Source organism: Lampetra planeri, chromosome 37 (genome assembly GCF_965212315.1).
Source record: "Lampetra planeri chromosome 37, kcLamPlan1.2.h2, whole genome shotgun sequence".
Taxonomy (NCBI): domain Eukaryota; kingdom Metazoa; phylum Chordata; class Hyperoartia; order Petromyzontiformes; family Petromyzontidae; genus Lampetra; species Lampetra planeri.
Genome location: NC_136143.1, coordinates 10,270,758 through 10,292,599, shown reverse-complemented (window position 1 = coordinate 10,292,599; position 21,842 = coordinate 10,270,758). Strand labels below are relative to the sequence as shown.

Sequence of the window (21,842 nt, the reverse complement as noted above, 5' to 3'; positions counted from 1 at the left end):
CTCTTTTTGCCCAGCTCCTTCACGTGAATTCGACATCAGTTATTTTTGAAACTCGCTGCAGGAGCATTCTGAATATACAACGGAGCCAGGCGCCCTTCTTCCTGAACACTGCGCCCCCGATATGTTCAGCTGTCACAGCAACGTTGACTCAACACAGGCAGGACTGCAGAAAAGCGTTCAACACATTTCTGCCGCAAGTACATTTGTGCAATCCGTGTCGGTGTCACGGGTACAAAGACACTTCGCGACGGGCAGTGAAGCACCGTTGTGTTATAGCCGGCCCCAGAAAAAGGCATTGCAGAACGATTTTAGGGCCTTTATTGGACACTAAAGGGGACAAACATTTGAAATGCCAAGCCAAAGGGTGCTTTGTTGCATGGCAATCAAAACCAAAATGTTTATTTCCCAGAGCTTTAATAAACCCAACGCACTGTGGTGCTGAACGTCATGGTTTTTGTTTTGTTCGGTCGCTGGTGAGCGAGCTGTGACCATCAACTCTCTAAACTCTCCAGAGGTCGAATCAATGACTCGTTGAAGTTCGGTGGCACGGCGGGAGGGTGGCACGGCGGGAGGGCAACCCGGTGCCCTTCTCAGAATCCCTCTCTGGGTACGTTCCCGTGGCCCTGCGGGATTACTCAACTATTTTGTATTTGACCAGGTAAGGCCCCACTGAGCTATGTAGCTCTTTTTCAGAAGCGACCTGGCCACAAATGATAGCTCAACGAAGTGGCTTATCGCGTGGTAATGTATAGCAGCCGCCAAATACTCTAAACGCGTGGTGATGTTGGTTCCAAATGGAGGGAAAAACCGGAGCGCCCGGAGAAAAATCCACGCGACCACGGGTCGAGGCACGCAAACTACAAATATACAGCAGCAGCAGGCGTCAGGGACGGGATGGAATCCACGACCTCCTGTATACCAGGCGATGTAGTTAACATCTCCTCGCCACCGCGCTAAATGTACGAATGAGAAGGCTTGTGGCGAACGGCGGCAATGATGTAGAAATGAACCTGGATTCAAACCCATCCTCTTAGTGGTGGCTGCCTCAACGCTCCGATTGGATTAGCTCATCGTTTGGGGGCCACCCAACAACTCTGACAATTAATTTGACGAAAACCATGCAAGTCATCAGAACTTTGCTCATTTGCATACCAGACTTTATATTTATATATCCCCAGATTTTTGTTTATTTCAAATGCAAAACTCTACACCGACAAAAGAAGCTGTTTGTTAGTGCACCAAATGATGATTTTGAAATATAATGTAAATAAAAAAAAAGCATTAATTTGTGTATCGTACAACAAACTTATTTATGAATTCACCAATCTAATCTACACCAATGAAATGACTACAAAAGGCGACAGCAGCAATTGACAAACGTATTACAAACGGGACAAATCATTTTAACACGTAGGAGGCTTTCGCGATCAAAATTAACCACAAGAGTGTTTTTTTGGGTTGGATCGCGTAAATATAAATGTGTAGGGTAGTGGCGGGTCTAACGACACATTTATACTTACACGATCTAACCCGAAAGAACCTCTATTAGGGACAAATAATATTGTGTGTACATTAACACATGAATGACCAAACATCTTCAGCGCAAACAGCACACCATAGTTTTAAAGGAATGAACCAATCTTATCGAGTTAATTAACGTTACATATCGGATTATTTTTGCATAGATTGGCAAACAGTAAACCTCTGGTTAGTCAACACGGTAACACGGTGGTTACGAAGGAGGGGAACAGCAGTCTCTCAACCCAGCGGGGCCCACACAGGACAAAGTTCACCCTGGATGTGGGGAATTTAAACTGCAGCATTCCCTCGTTGTTCACGAATTTGCTATCTGCAATCTTGGCTATCCACGAATCGCGTCTGGAACTCTACACGACTGCTGCATCGAGAGAGAGAGATAAAGTGATGAGATATGAAGTGATGATGTGTCTGTCTATGCGTATCCGTGTCTGTGTTTTGTCTCTCTCAAATTTAGCAATCTTTGGAAGAACGAAATCAACCAGGTAGGGTGTTGACTGTTATGTTAGCCGACTCTCTGTGTTGTATTACATTATATTTCTAAGTTTACTAGGTTTGTCTTCTCTTTTCATTTGTACGTGATGATGATTGCCTGTGTTGCAATCGAAACGTCGTATGCCATTATTTAATTATTCTATTCTTCTTTCTACGTGACTTTACCGAAAGAACCAAAGAGAGATATAAAGTGTTGAGAGATAAAGTGATGATGAGAGATAAAGCGATGAGAGAGAATTTGATGTGAGAAGAAAGTGATGAGAGAGATAGAGAACTTCTCGAAGCACCTGCAGACGTACGATATCTGAAGAGCCACTCTCATCATGCGCCAAAGAAAATGCTAATTACGAACATCTCCGGAACGTATCCCTCCGCAAACAACGAGGGAAGACTGCACCGATAATGGGACTCGAATGTTCCCGGCCTTTCCAAACAGCTAAACCAGGATGCGATGCGCCAAAGTGGCAGTCTATAAATGTAAATAAAACAAAAAACCCTCACTTGGAAATCACCACCGAGTAAAAAGAAAAAGGCACAGACTCTGACACGTTCAGTACGAATGCCACCCAACATCGTGGCGATTAGAGGGGGGTGGTTTTTGACCACATCTGCTCCGTCTGCCGGCCCAACTTTTGCCGACGTGAGATCGGCAAAAACCTCGTTAGATTTCTGGACAAACCTCAACATTTACCCCAAGGCACTGCCAACCGACGACCCACTTCTGTGGCAAATCCTCGATCTTGGCATCGTGAGCACGCCACGTTAGCACCCCAATCCCTCCTACGCCACAAGACCACCCGACTCCCCCCCCCCACCCCCCCAATAGGACAGGTTAGGAGTTCAACTCACCCCAATACCGTTATCTCTCGGGCATCAACAGAACGAATAACAATTTGAGGCCCTGCCACAGGAACGTGGAATTTCTCACAGACGGCCTCAGGGAGTGTGACAAAAGGGGGAGCGGAATTTCCCGTGTACGTTGTTGAGCGAGGAGACGCCGGCATTTCTGACACGGACGCCACCGGATTACAAAAATAAAGGGGCCCTTCTCTTCCCATTACATCGCAATGCATAAAATATCTTCAGGGCCCCGCGCGCTTTGCCATCCGCACAGTGCCCGATGTTGGCAGCGTGATGCGCCGTCGCGTGTGACGTGTGCACGCTCTTTAAGCGTCACATGCACGTCGCTTGAAATGAAAACAAAAGGTTAATAGTCCTCAAGAAACGCCTCTTTCTTATCAGTCCATAACTCTTTTTACATTCCCAACGGAAGGAACTTCACTGGTGTGTGCACTTTTCCATAAACCCTGTTCTTTTAAATCCTTAAACCCGTCTTCACATGATTATATGCCGTGGTTAAATCGGTACAAACTGGTTCTGTGTGACAGGGTGCAGAAACCACCCCTGCGTGCCGCAGTATTCGCGACGCCGGAACACTTAAACATCGGCGACGAGATGACGCCAAAGCTCACTGGACAAAAGAAAGAGCAAGTGGAGCGAGTCGTCCGTGCAGTCAATAATCGAATAATTAAAAGGATCGGATATTGCTGTGGTTGTCAAACGAATAACTGTGAATGCCTAAAGGACCGTTGGCGATTGCATGATTATTACCTTGTTTTTTTTCCCCGAGTACTGTACGTCATATTTTTTTTTATGTAAGAAACACTGATAATGTTGCCATTTGTAGGATGCGATATAAGAGTAAAATCCAATGACATTAAGCCTCCGAAGCCATACGCAGGCCCTGCTTTGCTGGTGGACAATGCATCTTGTGAAATTGTGGCCTGCGATCGCCATTGGCGTCGCACTCGTGCCCTCTCGCTGCAGTCGGCACTCGGCGGCGGGCGACGGCGGCACGGAGCGTCCCCACGACGCAGGGGGGAGGGGGGGGGCAGTGGCGCTCGTTAGGGGGGGGCGGCGACGCGGCACAGAGGGAGAGCGGCCGCGCTTTGCTGCCGCGTAGGGTTCGCGGTTCGAGCCCCGCGGTCGCCCCACCCAGTTAATACCGCGGGCGCATTTGACGGTAAAAAAATATATATAATACCACGCGCGGTCCGCTTCAAAGCGGCCATCGGAGATCACGGCGGCCGTTGGAGATTTCGGACCGCGTGCGCCTGCTGGACATCTGTGAAGAAGAGCTCCAGAGCTCGTCGGCTTTTTCCAGGATAAAGAAGATTCTGATTCCGAGATCCGTGTACGCTGTTTGAAGACGAGTAGGAAGCCGCGTGTGCCGGGCGTCACGGTCCATATATGCCGAATTTGAAGAATTACTGAAGGCTACACTCGTCTGCGAAGCGTAGTACCTTACGCTACAAGAATTGCGCGAATACCAAATGTTCTTATTTTGAATCTTGGGATGAACAGTCCCATTCCTCATGCTTTGTGGAGTCTCTTACACTTCACCGATAGCACCAGGCCGAGTAATCACCGCACGGCAATGACCAACAAGCCCCGCGCGACACGTTTTGGCACATGTTACCTGCACCCTGTCTGTCGAAAGAGACACAATGGGATGATGCTACCCACAGCAGGAAGATAGCAATGACGCTTGTGACCTCAATGTAAGTGGAATCAGAATGGGGTTGCTATTGCTCTGAGTCCCATTTGAAGCCGAATGCGGGTGCATGCGATGGCAACTCACAGAGAGGGCGTTTACGTTTTAATTTAAAATTGAATGCTAAACCCAGAATATCCCAAATGCGAGTCAAACCCTTGAAATGCAATTTGCAGTTCATCTGGCGCTAGACATTTGATGGACGTGTCAACCACTCTAAATCAAACGCAGTGTCACTAAGCAAATTACTCAAGGACACAAAGTTGTGTTAGAAATGTCATTATCTCAAAGGCAGAGGTCAAGATGCCACCACAGCCAATGCCATTCAGGCCCCACCACCTTACCACCACTTTATCCTGTCTGTTAAGAAATTGCAAATATTGGAGTCAATACCTCACCTCCAGGTTCTACTCCGTGTCTCATCACAACCACCACCACCACGATTTGGCTTTAGGTCTTCCCCTTGAACACCAACCTCTGGCTGCCGCTGCAATGCCCGTCTCAGTCACCCACCCTCCCCGCCATCCTGCCCATGTGTCCCACCCATATCACAACCTCTTCCATGAACTCCAAAGGTTATCAAGGTCCACCCCAGTAAAATCCATGACGAGTTTTGACTGCAACGAACATTATTGACCTGTGGCCAAAAGAACCACCACACTTAGAAATGTAGCCCATCTCACGAGCCTGACCCCCTTTCTTCCAATGTGATGTTTTAAATTCAGCAGTACTACAACCAATGTGATGTTTTAAATGTCGCAGCACTACAACGGGACCTGCCGTTATGTGGACAGGCGCCCGTGAAAACGCGTTGTGACTCGGTATCTCCGAGCGTGTCAAGGAGGGGTATACAGGTCATCCCTGGACACGCTATATGCCCATAATCCCTCTGCCCATTCCGAGTCGTGTAATAAGAGGTTCAGTCAACAGGGTTTGTTGGCTTGAGTAACCTTTTCAGGGCAAGAATGTTAACATTAACTCCAATTTATCCTCTCTCGTGTATGACTTCAGTTTCCCTAAACGACTATGCAAAACCGATATAAAATACCACTTCTACGAGAAGCCAAATGTGGTTTCTCGATGATGGAGATGCTGGCCCCTGCTAATGGAATGTGGAATTTACACCCACAGCTCTGCGCAGCCAATGGAAGAGCTCATCTGAGAACCGAGGCACGAATTACAAATATTACATTTAGTCTCAAGATTAAAGAAGACGGGACGCACGAACTGCGGTCGAATATTTTCGGGAGTTATACTTTTAAGTAGAAAATGCGTAGCTCTGCAATTACTTGCTCAAGCCTGCAGAAGATATTTAAAGTGGAGAATTAAAAAAAAGGGTTATAAATGCCCCCTGGGGTATACGTACGCCTCGTCAAATTAGCCTTTCCCACATTCTAAAGTCACTTACGCCAAACATCAACAGCAACACCCCCCATTAAACTGAATCTCCGCTCATCACCCTCTCGGTTGGCGAAGTCCAGAACACTGTGGGCCTCGGGAGACGCCGTTGGTTCGGTGGCGCGCGCACGCGCGCATCACCCGAAGAGCTTGATGAAGCAGGGGTGGCAGTAGGGCTTGTCGTTTTGCTCCTTGAACGTGCCCTTGTTGAGCTGCTTCAGGCAGAAGGCGCACACAAAGTGCTCCGGGTGAAACTTCTTGGCCATGGCGGTGATGCAGCGGCCCGTGATGGGCTTCTGGCAGCCGGAGCAGAGCGAGCCGCGGCGCTCGTGGTAGTGCACCTCGCAGTAGGGCTGCCCCTCGTGCTCGAAGAAGCTGCCGTTGATGAACGGGGTGAAGCATTCCTGGTGGGCGCACGCACGCACACGCGCCACAAGACGCGCGCGTAAGCACAGTTCAATTCATCGCGGTGGATGGCGTTGCTGAGAAAGCGCCGTGTTAAGCGTAGAAACGCGTCAAGCGAAAACAATCTCCCCCCCGCCCCGCCCATGAGAATAAATGTAGCGGTGGAACCTGTTGCGTTCTGGCGAGAGACGACACGAACACACGCGCGCGGTGAGATGGCGGCACTAACAACTGAGACAAGGGTACCCTGTCGCGTACTGTATCATTCCGCGTACTGTATCATTCCGCGTACTGTATCATTCCGCGTACTGTATCATTCCGCGTACTGTATCATTCCGCGTACTGTATCATTCCGCGTACTGTATCATTCCGCGTACTGTATCACTGAGCTCAGCAGCGCAGCTCAAGTCGGCCGCCGTCAACCACTCAGGAACCACGTGATGACGGGGCACGTTCCGCGTCATGGCGGGCCGCGTACTACTGCGTTACAACGGTGTGCGCATTCCGCTTTGTAACGTTTGAGCAAAAGCGCGTCGAATGAACGCTACGTCTTAAAGCGAGGACTCACCCTACATTGAATTGTCCACGCTCATGAATTACCCGATTCGTGCAAATTAGGCAAACAGAACAAAATGATACGAGCCAGATATTTCACATGAGATGGTACAAAAGAGACAAACAATTGATTATTAAACAGCACGTGATTTGGCGAGGATTACTGCTTCATTCTATCATTTGCCACTGCATCTATCGCCCGGTTTTCCGTCTCTTCCCCGGCTCCTTGTTTCCCTGCGTGAGCTATTTGCGTTTAATCTTGAAGAAAGGGCGGCGCGCTTACCCGGCACACAAAGCACTCTGGGTGCCACAGTGCGCTCAGTGCGGAGATGTAGTTCTCCACGATCGCCCGACTGCAGCCTCCGCACTTGGGGGCAAACATCTCGAAGTAATCTTGGCGGCAGTAGGGTTTGCCATCCTTCTCGTGAAAACCTGTCACCACAAACAAAGAGAAAACAACAACCCCGCAGTATAGCCTTAACAGACTGTTGGGGCAAGTGCTGTTATCGAGGAGTGCCTATGAAGGCCGGCACGGCACACGAGGGGGTGGGTGGCCAGCAGCACGCCCGACCGTCTCCCTAGTGGCGATGTTTACACACCGCGCCAGGTACTCATTTGAGGGTGAGTCGACCTAGGGGAGGCCCAGGACCGAGTTCAGATAATTATAATCGTCACTGGTGGTGTTTGCCGTGAGCAGGAATCGAACTTTGCTCGCCAGGTTCGTAGCGCAGCGCGATAGCCGCTACACTACCGCTCCCCACCAGATAGACACGCGCACACACACACACAGGCCACGTAACACAACTTTCTCATCAGAAACTCAGACAGAATAGCGACACAAGAACAAGGTGTAACCAAAACAAAAAATCTTTCAAATGTATATATAATGAATGAACTGAGAAAACATTTTTGACATTCGTTCATAAGAATGAACGGGAACTAAAAACTATTTTTTTTATTTTACCAGGTAAGGCCCACTGAGCTATATAGCTCTTGTTCAGAAGCGACCTGGCAACAAATGATGGATCAATGAAGTGGTTTATCGTGTGGAAATTTATAGTAGCCAAATTATCTAAACGTGCGGTGACGTTGATTCTAAATGTGGTGGGAAAAACCGGAGGACCCCGGAGAAAAATCCACGAACTATGGGGAGAAAAAGAGACACGCAAACTCCAAATACACAGGAGCAGTCAGGGGTTGGGATCGAACCCACGACCTCCTGTAGTTAACATCTCCTAGCCACCATCGCGCTCCGAGCTCTTGTGGAGCTCTTGTGGAGCTCTTGTGGAGCTCTTGTGGAGCAAGAGCTCGGTCTCATGGAGCCCCTTCTGCAGCAGCGGCTAAGCAAGCGATTGCAGGGCTGCACCTTTCCTATTTAAATAAAATTGTTTTTTAATCACCTGCGTATAATTTAGACATTCTCTCATTACGAACGGAACGCTGCCCTCACCTTCATCTCCGAAGAAGTGTCCGCACTGAACGCAGAAGAAGTGTTCCGGGTGCCAGGTCTTGTCCAGAGCCGTCACCACTTTCTGCGTCACACAGAGGCCGGCGTGCGCAATAAGTGGGGTTGACATGGTCGAGTGGTGGCGACGTGGCCGAGCGGTGGCATATATACCGCGCTCACCGCTTGCGTTTTATTTTAGGTTCAGCGGCTTTAGAGACCTGGCGGCCACAATCCCGGTCAACACTGCGGCGCACACCAAGCACGGACGTTGCTTCGCAGCGGACAGCCAACGCCGCGTGGCGTCGTTCGGAAGGGTAGGCCACGTTTGTTTAGGGGCCGCAGAAAAAGAATCGGCAGAATTACTGAGTTGGGTAAAACCGCACGGCGACATCGCCCCGACTGGCAAACGACGATCATCTACAAACCGCGGCGCCCCCTTCCTTTGCGACGACAGCCTCGCCGCCGTGAGGACAGCGCGAACCGCAACCCCCTTCGTCGTGGAAACAGCGACGTAGGATCCTTCTTGCCCCCGTGCGGGCACAGAACGTTTAAGCCACGAGCTTAGGGCAGAGGTCGCAATCGGGAACCCGATACCCGTACCCGACCCGATACCCGGCTACCCGTACCCGGCCGGGTACGGGTACCCGTTTGCGACCCTGGTGCGGCCGGGTACGGGTAAGGAATCAAAACCCGTTTGCGACCTCTGGCTTAGGGGCAAGGGGGTGCGCCCTCCACTTACATCCAAGATGGGGCCGCTGCAGTACGCGCAGCGCGGAGAGAAGAGGAAGTGGTAGTCCTTCTCGCAGTAGGGGAGGCCGTCGCGCTCAAAGAAGTTGCGAGCGCCGATCTCCTCCTGGCACTCGGTGCACACAAAGTGCTCCGGGTGCCACGTGCGGCCCATGGCCGTCACCACCTGCAGAGGGGGCGGCAGCGGCGGCGTTGGTATCGGGCGACGCGGTCGCTCGCGTTTAATAAGGGCTTGAGGACGAAGCGTGCCCCACGATCGGAATCGGAAACCTTTATCTTGTTACCTACGAGGTAAGCGTACCTTCGTTTGTCCTGTAATTGCCCGTTAACAGCAAACGCAGAAGAAACCAGGGCGCGTTTTAATTATTACTTTCAAATAAAGTCACTTGAGCGTGCACCAAGGCAATTTTATTTGATGTAAAATGGCTTCCCATGACCACATTCAACCTACATAGGGGCCCGGATCTCGACAAATCCAGAATCACAATCAATCTTTATACTGCAGGAGGAATCCGATGAGCTATAAATCTCTTTCTTCACAGATGTCCAGCTGTGCGCGGTTCAGAAAGTTACAACAGCAAACAAGACAAAAACATCGATAGGAGTGCCAAGTACAGGACAAGTAGGCAAATCGCTAAAAATAAATACGCAAAACAGATAAACGTATATAAGTTCAAATTGCATAAGTACACCGTTGTTTTTGGGAACAGAGATACGATACACGGTCAACTCTTAAATTATCGGGGGGTAATGGGGCCTGGCGTAGATAAAACAATCGCGGATAATGCAAACGTATATTCTATTCTCACACGATACGGTCGTTTGAGCTCCGCTTTCTCTTTGTTTTTTTTTGCTTTCGTCGTGACCCAGGCGACCCTCCCCAGTAAGACGCTCATCCTTTTCTCTCGAACTCTCACCCAAATAAAACAAAATAACCTTGAGCCTCGATCTAAATATTTCTTCAAAAGAACCTCTATTATGGATAGATATTTCTTACCTGTCCGGCAATCGGCTTGTTGCAGGCGGCGCACTGGCCCTTGGCCAGGGTGGCCACCCCCTGGCGGTTGAGGTCAAACTGCAAGCTGCCCAGCATGCTGTCCAGCTGGTCGCCTGTTTGGGCCCCACCTTTGTTCTGGATCACACCGCCGGCCTGCCCAGGGATCTGTCAAAACGGCGGCACGCACGTGGCACGCGTTCACGCACACGCATCGGCACGTGCACGCACAAACACTAAGACAAAGATCCCCCGTGTAGCCTTAACAGACTGTCGGAGCAAGCGCTATTCGCGAGCACCCATGAAGGTCGGCACGGCACACGAGGGGGTGGGAGGCCAGCACCAAGCTCAACCATCTTGGTCTCCCCAGTGGGGATGTTTACACACCACACCAGGTACTCAATTGTGGCACAGTTGACCTCGGGGAGGCACAGGACCGATTCAGATAATCATCACTGGTGTTGGCCACGAGCGGGAATCGAATTCGGTTCACCGGGTTCGTAGCGCAGCACGCTACCGCTCTCCACATTGGCGCATGCAAAATACACACACATGCACGCAAGCAGTAGCACGTACACAAGCAGTAGCACGCACACAAGTAGTAGCACACGCGCACACAACCACGCGCCTCCGATTAGCTCGGTTGGCTACGTACGGTGCGAAAGAAGTACACCATAGAATGATTCAACGTTGAGCCTTAGAGGAGGACGTGCACCTTAAGTGCCATGAGTGAGCGCTTGTTAAGGCTGGCATAGAGAAACATGCAGGTGGGTGGTGATTGGCCAGAACCACGTGCAGCTTGCTTGGTCTCCACACTGCTGATATTTACAAACTGCAGTCAGTTACTCAAAATAATCCGAACCCTGTAACTTCAGATTTTAAAGACAATTCTGTTGTCTGACTGGATTACTCTACAACTATTATTATTTGTCGCTTTCATCACAGTTCTTCATTTTATAGGAATTTCGAGAGTAGTCATTGATATTGTTATCGTCAGCTTTCCATGTCGCTTAGATGTGATCGATATTCCTGAGTGTAGTTTTATTTTCATGTCCAGGACTTTTTAGATACTTCAATGTGAAAAGGCGCAGAATAAATTGGAGGTTATTATTATAATTCTTACTCGGTTAAAGCTGAGTCAAGCAATGGGAGGCCCAGGAACCGTTCAGATTCAATCTCCACAGATGGTAGCAGTGATCAGGAATCGGGAGACAAAAGTGATATGAAGACGCTTGTTAGGGAAGAAGCTCAGTTACTCACAAAGCTCGCACGGAATCAAATAATGGCCAACTAAAAGTGCAACCAACGACCTGAACAAACACCTCCGATTAGCGCGTGTTGACTATGTACGGCGCGAAAGAAGTTCAACATACATTTAGAAAAGTGTCTTGGACCATCGAGTGTATACTATCGGAACTCAGACATAACTAAGCCCATTGAAATAAGAAATCGCAGAGTAGCCGGGTTGAAAATGTTCCCCCCTCCAAGTAGACAATTAGTGCGGCTAAGATGTCTTGCAGCGACGTGTAAACATTGTTTACGGGCTGCTTTCAAGTGGTAGGCATCACGTTGCGCGCAGTGTGAAATGAAGTCACGGACCCGATGCGGCCCGGCAGCCCGTAGGAGAGACAGCGAGAGACGGGTGGCCACCAGCGAAGTGAGGTAACTTCCACTGCTGCCTCGTCCCGGAAAAAGGCCCCCTCTCTTACACCCTGACGAACCCCAATGGGGATACGCGACTGTTATGGACAAGGGATGTCCGGGCCGTGCGGCGGCGACACCGATATCAAAGCATGGCGTTACCACCGCTGGCAACGGAGAGATGGGCCCCGCCTCTCCGATGCCCGTTCCGACGTTGCAGATTTTCAGACTGAAACGGTTGCCTGCGGCGCACGACTCACACTGGTGGGGGGGGGGGGCGAGGGGGTGGAGGGGAGGGAGGGGCTGGGGGGGGCGCCCCCACTCACGTTGCTCTGCAGCTTGAAGTCCGAGAGACACGCCATGAGCTCGTCCAGCTCCCGCGTGGCCGACGACGCCGAGATGCGAGCCTGCTGCGGCTGAGGCAGCGGCGCCCCCAGCATCTGCGGTTGGCCCGCACCGGCTGCGGGGCCCTCCCACTGGCCGCCGGGCTGCTGCTGCTGCTGCAGCAGCGGAGCGCCACCGCCACCACCGCCACCGCCACCCGGTGGGAGCCTGTTTGGGATCGCGCCGCCTTGACCCGTGGCCATGTTCATAGCCGGCTGCTGCTGCTGCTGTTGTGCCAGCTGTTGATGCTGCTGCTGCTGTTGTTGTGCCAGCTGCTGCTGTTGATGCTGCTGCTGCAGGCTCGGAGCGGCGTGGGAGGCTGTGCCGTGGCCGGCCGCGGCGGAAAGCTTCATCGACGGTTGCGACACCGGATGCGCGGTGACAGCCGTCCTGACGAACAACCGAACAGCATTAAGCGCGATTGTTAATTCGACCAAGTGGAAGACAGCAGGGGGCGGCAGAGCAATATCCTGTGTTGTGCTGTACTGCTATGCTACGCTTTCACTCGCCAACTCTCATCGACCAGTGTGCTGAAGAAATAAGGTCATACAACACCCACGACGACGGACGAGCAGTGTGGAGATCTTCAGTCAACAATGGATTGATAAAAGAACTGTATTATACATTTTAATCATATCTAATGGAACCTTTTTTTGCCAGTATAAAAATACGTGCAAACACCAAATAGGCACCTACTGCAGACTTGATGCACTGCAATAGGTGTGTCTATTTGGTATTGCACATCTTAACACCTCCTGTGTTATTGACAGAAAAGGGTGAATCCTCTTCTTCTTTTTCCATTATTGTAATAATAATCAATTACACTTATCAGGTGCATTTTGTCCATAAATCCCAAAGCGCCCCCCACGTACAGAAAGCGAGAAATAGCCAGATCCAGGGAGGTGGTAAAATCACACAAAAGTCAACACATTGACCAATAACACCGCGGTGTAGCGCGCCGCCACACCTGGAGGGATCGGCGGGCGGCCCGGAGCCCTTCAACTCGCCGAGGAGGCTCTCCACGCTGGGCCGCGCTTGGGGCTGCACACCGCGGCCCCCCCCCAGCGGCCCCCGCCGGGCCGAGGCCCTTGTCCCCGGCCGCTCCACCGGCCAGCGGTGCCCCCCCCGGGCCGCCCGGCAGCACCAGCATTGCCGCCCCTCCCTCCTTCCTGGGGAAGTCGGCGTCGTGGCCACCCGCCACTGGACCGGTGGGGGGCAACAACATCTGTGGGCGCGCACACACACACACACACGTGCACGCATTTTAGATTGAAAGCTCTTTACAACTGCTTTTTGTGTTTAGTTTGTTGTCCTTCCCCACCGCACCTCCGATTAGCATGGCTGGCCCTCGCCTGGTGTACAGAAGGTCGTGGGTTCGACCCCGACCCCGACGCCTGCTGCTGTGGCCTGCAGGCCTTGCTTTCATATGGACCATGGCTAGCCAAGTCCTACCATTTGGAAACGGCTCAAAATCGATATTTATTATTCATCACTGCGAGCATCTCGGCCCACTCACTAATGGGACACTCGAGGCGGAATATTTTTGCAACTTGGCAACAACGACCGTCTGTCTCCAATATGGGCATGCTCCGCCGAGGCGAAACAGAATTATTTTATACGTTATTATTATTATTATTGTCGATAACGCAAACTTGAATATTAACGTGCGGTTTACACTGCCACAGGTACATCTTGAAGCTCTTATATTCCCCCCCACGTGCAAAATAGGAACCGGCGTAATTTACATATTTAGATGTGCGCAACGACAACTTCATGCCCGGTTGCGGAGCGCGGCATTCGCGGTGGTTTACCGTTGCCGGGCAAGGAGTACTGATCGCAGTTGAGCTCCTGCAGGATGCGGTCGAGCTCCGACAGGTTGCTGCCCAGGCCGAAGGACGACGTGTAGGAGGGCGACGGCTCAGCCGACTTGGGCTTGTTCGGCAAACTGGGAAAAAATACGTCCAGTCACGAAAAAAAACCACACAGCGCATACACTCGTCACGGGGCTCATGGGGGGGAGGGCAGCTGGAGAAAACACACAGGGCCAGACGAGTTACACACAACTCGTAAAATACAGGGCCAGCTACAGAAACAGCGGCAACTAGTGAAACTAAAAAACAATGAGTGAATTACAGCTTTAACTAGTCACATACAGGACCACGTGTGGTGAAAGGCAAAAATCAGCTGGTGAAATACAGAGTTAACTAGTGAAACGCTGGCCAACGAGTGGAACAACGACTTGTGACGTGCCAAGTGAAATAGTGGGGGTTGCGTCCAGCAGTGTTTTACATAATGCTGGCTACACCGTTCTTTAACATCGCGGCATTCCTACCAAGTTCCATCTCGCAACGCTGTACAATTGGCATCCGCGGAGGTGCGGGAAGTCACAGACGTAACGGGGAGACAGCCACGGAACCCCAGCCGACGAGTGCCCAAGCCGTGTGGTCTGCGAATCGGGGGAGATACTCCCAATGCATAATCCCAATTGGTTAATTTGCGGGCAATTGTTTTTGCTGGAACCCACGCACGATGTGTGTTTAGTCGGTCAGTTTATTTTGGGTAAGTTCCATTGAGCTAAGAAACGAATTTTCAAGAGTGTGCATGTATGATCAAGAACCTGGCAAAAACAGTCCACGAAGGGAGTTTTGGTAGCAGATTGAACCGTGCAAAGGGCTTTGCGCACGGCAATGTAGAAAGACGGTAGAGACGTGGACTATGCATTGCATGCACGGATGCTCTGATCGCACAAGCACTATCAGAATCACGATCTTTATTTGGGCTGCAGGAGGAATTCCAATGAGCTGTGAAGTAATTTTTTCACAGACGTGCAGTAATGTCCACCAAGATTTACGTCAAGCGTTACTTCGCAAAGAAAAGCAATATTTTGTCCCAAGCTTGTCGTAAATGACAATTACACAGTGTGTCAAGACATTCTTTGGTGATGCTGCTGCTGCGTTGGCAGTGGCACGCAAGGACAAAACACAAAACTCAAGCCACTGAATCAATACTAACGTGGCTTTAAAAGGAGTTGATCAGAATCAGCATATTTATTTATCCTAGAGGAATCCGATGAGCTTTAAAGCTCTTTTCAAAGATGTCCAGTAGGGACATGGGGTAGGAACGTTACAGCAACAAACAATACAAAAACACAATAGCAGTGCAAAGCACAGGAACAGTAAACAAATGACCCAAACACAAACAAATAAAACTAAACCATCCCCATCCTACCAGGCAAAGCCCACTGAGGTATTAACTTGTTTTTCAGAAGCAACCAGGCCATAAATAATAGCTCAACGAAGTGGCTTACCATCATGTGGAAATGTTGTAGCAGCCAAAAACTCTAAACAAATTATGTTTATTCTAAATGTGGAGGTAAAGCCCCGAGGACCCGGAGAAAAATCCACGCTCCCAAGGGGGGAGAGAGAGAGAGACGCAAAATCCAAATATACAGCAGCAGCAGGTGTCAGGGTCGGGATCGAACCCACGACCTCCTGCATACCAGGCGAGGTAGTTAACATCTCGCCGCAGGGTAGACGTTTGCATCTAATTACACGAGGTGTCAATCTTGATTTGAAGCTTTCGTGACTGCAGGAATCCAAACTCTTTGGTTCTTTTGGTAAGCAGACATCGTGCTGCTCGCAGCAGACATCGCGCCTGTCGCGATTTTCACCTGAAGACGATGGCTTGTGTTACTATCGAAACTTCGTGATTTATTTCGTTTTATTTCTACTACGTGACTTTACCGAAAGAACCAAAGAGTATGTACATGAGGTGCTTTAGAAATGTTGCAGTTGTGCTTAAACGCATGACACAGCGTACGTGAACGTACGCGAGTGGATGAGACGAGTGAGCAAACCAGCGGGACGCGCGACTCACCTGTAGATGTGTTCGTGGTCTCCGGACGCAGCCACCACACGTGGGGCACCGGGAGCGCCAGGCCTCGCCTGCCCCTTGCTATCCGCCACCTTGAAGGCGCAGAAGGACATACAAGACGCGGCTTCTCAAAGTGGTGCAATAAAAACAAAACTCGAGCCAAGCCGTGGCCTCGCAAACTCTGCTGGACTAGCGCTGTGCCACACCACACAAGCCACGCTCAATGTTGTCACGTAATGCTTGTGGTTTCTTTTTTTTGTATTCTTCTTCTTGTATATGGCGTAGTGAATAGCAACCTAAATTATAAATATCGACATCTATTTTTAAAAAAAAAATGTTTTTACCAGGTAAGGCCCCATTGGCTATCACCAATGATAGCTCAACGAAGCAGCTTAATCACGTGGAAATTTATAGCAGCCAAATACTTCAAACGCATGTTTCTAAACGTGGAGGGAAACCTTGTAGGATGCGGATGCTTTCGTGTTGTATTTGTTTGTGTAATTTGTTTACCTTTCTTGTACTTTGCACTCCTATCGTGTTTTTGCAATGTTTGTTGTTGTAACGTTCTTACCCCATGCCCCTACCGGACATTTGTACAAAAAAAAAAGCCTTTATAGCTCATCGGATTCCTCCAGTATAAATACATATTCCGATTCATCGGAGAGAGCTGGAGAGCACAACCACAAAACACCCGACACGCTAGCGGCGACCCAGCCAAACGTCTGGAGCGACCGGGATGAAGCACCTGGTTGTTGTAACTGGGGACGTAGGCGGGCGGTGGCGGCGGGCGAGGGTGGAAGTCGTCCGAGTCGCCGCCGCCGTTGAGCGCCTGCAGGGACGGCGGGGGTGGGATGGGAGGGGGCACGTCGTCCCCTGGCCTCGCGCGCTGCGCGTAGCTGTTGCCGAAGGCGGCGTGCGGAGCGCCGCCGTCCCCGGGATATGCCGTGGGCACGGTGTACGGGTCTTCCTGGAGGAACGCCGGACGCTTGGACAGGTGCGACGTGGTCGACTCCAGGTCGGCAAGCAAGGCGTCTGCGAGCGGGCACACGAAGGGACGCGATTTGGTGAGGGCAGATTTGAATCCACCTCGCACGACCGTCGACAGACACCGTCAAGAGCGGTGCATTTACGAATAAAAGGAAAAGGACCTGAGGTCTCCCTCGCAGAAGATGATTTTGTGTCGATGCTCGGGGGGTCCTCACCAGGTGGCCACACGGCGACTGCCGCCATTGAGAAGCTGCTGGTAACCTCCACAGCCAAGTTGCTGCATCTTGTGTGTACGTTGAACTTATTTAGCACCTCATTTTAAAAGCTAATAATAATTTTTACACATTCACATTTGTACTAGTCCTATTGATTCATCATCATCATCATTATCAGCCATCATCGATCCTCTGCTGGATGAAGGCCTCCTGAAGGCATCGCCATCTCTCCAAGTCAAGTTTTATTTTGTTTAATCGGGTAAGAACTCAAAAGAATGACAGTGCTGGGATGTAATGATCCATCTAGCTCCTAGAACACGAGCCGATTTCACCACTCCACACTCCGCGGTGGACGTACTCCCGGTCACGTTCCAGTTATTGTGGTGCATGTAACTCTCATGGAGCGTGTCTATTTGTAAGCCCAAGCCAGCCGTTTTCATCTGACCCTTACGACGAAAGCAACACGCTCGGCAATGCACGATCATCGGTTTTTCTTCTGACCCAGGCGAGTGTTTCAAAGCCAGCGTCTTTCCACTAAACTATTTCTTATTTTACCAGGTAAGGCCCACTGAGCTATGCAGCTTTTTCAGAAGCGACCTGGTTATCACAAATGATAGCTCAACGAAGTGGCTTATCATCACGTGCAAATTTATAGCAGCCAAATACTCTAAACACGTGATGTTAATCTAAATGTGGAGGGGAGAAAAAACGGAGAATCTGTAAAAAAAAAATCCACGCGACCATGGGGAGAGAGACACACAAACTCCAAATATACAGCAGGCGTCAAGTTCGGGTTCGAACCCACGACCTGCCGTATACCATGCGAGGTAGTTAACACCTCGCCACCGTGGCGCCGCTAAAATTCTTAATTCAATGCAACGTCACCGTTTACGGTGCACCGATGCATCTGGTTTAAATTTTGTCTACTTTTTTTTTTTCACGAAGATGCTTATATTGCCTTGTAATGGACAATACATTTTAGTAAAAAAGTGCAGGGACTAGGGCAGCGATGGACAACCCCAGACTGTCGTCAGTGGGCCACGTGAGTGGCCCTCCTCCACCTCCGTGGGCTGCATGCTTGACCCCGCGCTCGTGCGCTCATCGTGACGCCCACGCATCACCCCAGAGACACACCGAGACCAGGCCACCACGAGGGGCTGCACGGGACGCATGCGGCCCGCGAGCTGCAGGTTGCCCACCGCTGGAATAGCGCTGAGCACCGAGGAGCGTCGATTGTCGCGAACAGCCATGCGAGTGTAAGCACTCATGAATTGGCTATGAACACCTTCATATCTAGAGGAACAGCAGAGCTTGGAGAGGGAGTGGGGGAGGGGGGGAGATTTGGTTCCGGATCACCACCTATAGTTCCTCATACCTCCGAGTCGTTCCCTCTCAACAAATACACATATTTGTAACCACATTGACTTTCCCACCATGTACACATATACACACACAACTTACAGGAAACCCTTGAACATCGCGTGTTTATCATTCGCGGTTTCTCTGTGCAACGATTTAGTTATCGCGGGGGTTAGTTTTGGCCTTCCGCGGGTGTACACGGAAGTATCCCTCGAGAAGCATCTCGAGTGACGGTGCTGTGTGGCCGACACCGTGATGCGGGGCGCGCGATTGACGCGAGGCAGTCGGTCCCACCTCAATCTTTGCCGTGCAAGCATCACGCGGACAAAGACAAACAAATCCCCCCCCCCCCACATAGCCCCACAGACTGTTGGGACAAGAGCTGTTAACGAGCACCTATTAAGGCCAGTACGGCACACAAGGGGATGGGTGGCCAGTGCCACGCCCGACCGCCAGGTACTCATTTGAGGCCGAGTTGATCTAGGGGAAGGCTAGGACCGGTTCAGACAATCGTCACTGGTGTTGACCGTGAACAGGAAACGAACTCGGGTTACCGCTAACCACTACACTACCACTCCGCATATACTCTATATACACACACACACACAAATATAGACATAAACAAATACTATCAAGTTTCTGCTTCAGTGAACGTGTACATAATCTGATTAAGTAAAATTAAATTGTTTTGAGAGAAGGTTTAAATCGCAACGTTTTGGCCGACTGGCCTTTTAAAAGGAAATAGCGAGGATTACGGAAACGCGGACGTTCATTGGCAGGAAGGGTGGCGGCGTTTGGGACCGGCTGGTCGGATAGAAATTCCTTTTGGAACGCAATTCATCAGTGTGTGAACAGTGATGAATGTGGGAGGCCTGTTTGAAGATGGACTAGCATGCACATTTGTGTGTTGAACTACTTTCGCGCGAGACGTAGCTGACCACGCTAATCGGAGGTGTGGAAGGACAACAAACTAAACACAAAGTGGAGGTTCTCAAGAAATGAGTTTGTCAATCTCGATGATGATTTAAGTGAATAACTCCCAGTGGCTTCCTGATATCGGAGGAAAGAGCGTTCCAGACGGCCGCAGAAGCGCATCTGAAAGCGCACGATGCGGTGACCAACGTCTTTATTCGACGGTTAGCCAAAAGCGGCCTGCTGCGAGGATGAGCGGAGTTCACGCGATGATGGTTTATGCTCCTTGACGAGCTCAGCTAGGTGTTGCGGTTCAATTGTGGCAAGCACTTTGTGTGTGCAATGATTGCGACCTTATAATAATGCAAGTGAAGGTTTTGTGTCCTGTTCACGTCCACTGTGAAATGGGGCTGCGTCCGAAATCCAACTGTTGATTTTACGCTACACGACTGCACCACGTGGTGCAACGGTCGCACAGCACCGCCCTGCGCTCGCATTCCAGAGGTCGGCGGCTCCATCTACAGACACAGAAGTTGAAACAACGGCGCACGTTTCTTAAATACCCTCCACCGCCACCACCGCCTCCGTCCACCCAGCTGGATAAACGGCTACACCACCGTCAGCCGATCGGCAGCTCCCGTGCGGCGAAGCAAAGTTTGGGCAGGCCCGTTTCCTTCAAAACAGTCGGTCCGGCAGGGAAGAGTAGGCCAAAAATACCCCCGGCAGAGGTGCTCTAGAGCTCCGTCTAGCGGAGCGTCTTCCGTCGGCAGTGACGTGAGAAAGATACTGCAGGGCTCCACCTTTCACTTGAGCATGTCAGTGTACAAAGTGTTGTCGGGGACACACGTGTACACACACACACGAAGGTCATTATTCTATAACACGCAACACACATATACGATGCACAGCATATGCCTGTGACACGCACGCACGCACGCGTAGACTCTAGATTTACAATAACCATGCGTGGTATGCCTGCAGAAACATCACACACTGCAGGGGGTCACCAAAGGTCAAGCTGCGCGTTCAGGCCACAGTGTTTGTTTGTTCTAATTTCGAAAACAAATTTCGCGTCTTCTCCCTTCCGATAAAAAAGCCAAGTTATGCAACGGGCCCACAGATGGTCATGTGGATAGGACATTTTTCGCGACCGGCTTACCGAGGTTGGCAATGGCAAAACCCAAAGGCCACGGCCGATGCGACCGCGTCGGCGCGTGCCGCGGCAAACGTAGCACAACGCGCCTCGTGCCGAAGATGTCGAGCGTCAAGTTGATTTCGTTGAACCCGGTGAGGAACGGAAAGCGACCGGAATGAGTCTCAAGTGCAAGAGCGACCTGGGGCACAAGTCTGCCACCAGTACGTATATAATCCCAATTGTGCCATTTGCCGGGCAATGTTGCCGATTCTAGAGGGCCGTGACGCAGACAACGAAGCGGCCCGCTCTCGCGAATGGTGTCACGGGATCTTTGAAGTCCATTGTGAAGCGGATAGCGTGTCAGAGTAGGAGTAGTATTATGGTCATTAAACACGCGGCATTAAATCGGGCGGCCACTGGAGTCAAACCGTGAACCAGGCGAGGCAATGTAGGCCAAGTCATCGCTCTCCCGTGCACAGTGGCAAGACCTACATAATAAGACAGGCAGAGCGGTGCACGTTTGGCGCAGTAACAATATTTACACTGGACACAGTGGCGTCCTGCACAGTAAAATCTACTGATGGCTTCGAGCACAGTCCCATTCACGTGCAGGAAGGCACGACACGATGGCTGAGCGTATCTTTTGTGTTTCATCTTCAACAAGACTACCCCCCCCCGCATTCAGCTGTTCACGGTCTGGTGAACTGAATTTAAAAACTGATTCACATCACCCAGCCTGCCATTGACAAACCGATCCCCTCTTTTTCTACTAAACATACACGCACAACTGTGTTCACATAATCCTCGGCATTTCCGAAAGCATATTGCAGCCGAGGTGCTGAGCCCTTACTCAACTTTCAATTGGACAATTAAGAGGGGGGGTTAAGACAAGACAAATAGTGCCTGCCGCCAATTGCCTCGCGTACGTACGTATGTATGTTGATGTTATCTATCTCGCCTGGTATGCAGGAGGTCGTGGGTTCGGTCCCGACCCTGAAGCCTGCTGCTGTATATTTGGAGTGTACACGTTCTACCCGTGGTCACGTCGATTCTTTCTCCGGGTCCTCCAGTATTTCCCTCCACATTTAGAAACATGCATTTAGATTATTTCGCTGCTATAAATGTCCAAGTGATGGTGCCACTTTATTGAGCCATCATTTCTGGCCTGGTTGTTTCTGAAAAATAAGTTAAAACCGCAGTGTGCT

At 50.6% G+C, this 21,842-nt stretch overlaps 1 protein-coding gene across 1 annotated transcript in view; it reads right to left on the bottom strand.

Moving 5' to 3' along the window:
• Window positions 1–302: 302 nt before the first annotated feature.
• Window positions 303–21,842, bottom strand: part of LOC144731083 (paxillin-like) — a 43,400-nt gene continuing 21,860 nt past the window's right edge. Inside the window, 12 exon segments of the mRNA XM_078612094.1 lie at window positions 303–6,387; window positions 7,227–7,375; window positions 8,394–8,475; window positions 9,130–9,303; window positions 10,135–10,299; window positions 12,099–12,546; window positions 13,124–13,218; window positions 13,220–13,369; window positions 13,371–13,381; window positions 13,968–14,101; window positions 16,033–16,121; window positions 16,775–17,061. Coding sequence (XP_078468220.1) covers window positions 6,121–6,387; window positions 7,227–7,375; window positions 8,394–8,475; window positions 9,130–9,303; window positions 10,135–10,299; window positions 12,099–12,546; window positions 13,124–13,218; window positions 13,220–13,369; window positions 13,371–13,381; window positions 13,968–14,101; window positions 16,033–16,121; window positions 16,775–17,061 — 2,051 coding nt within the window. The 3' untranslated portion in view covers window positions 303–6,120.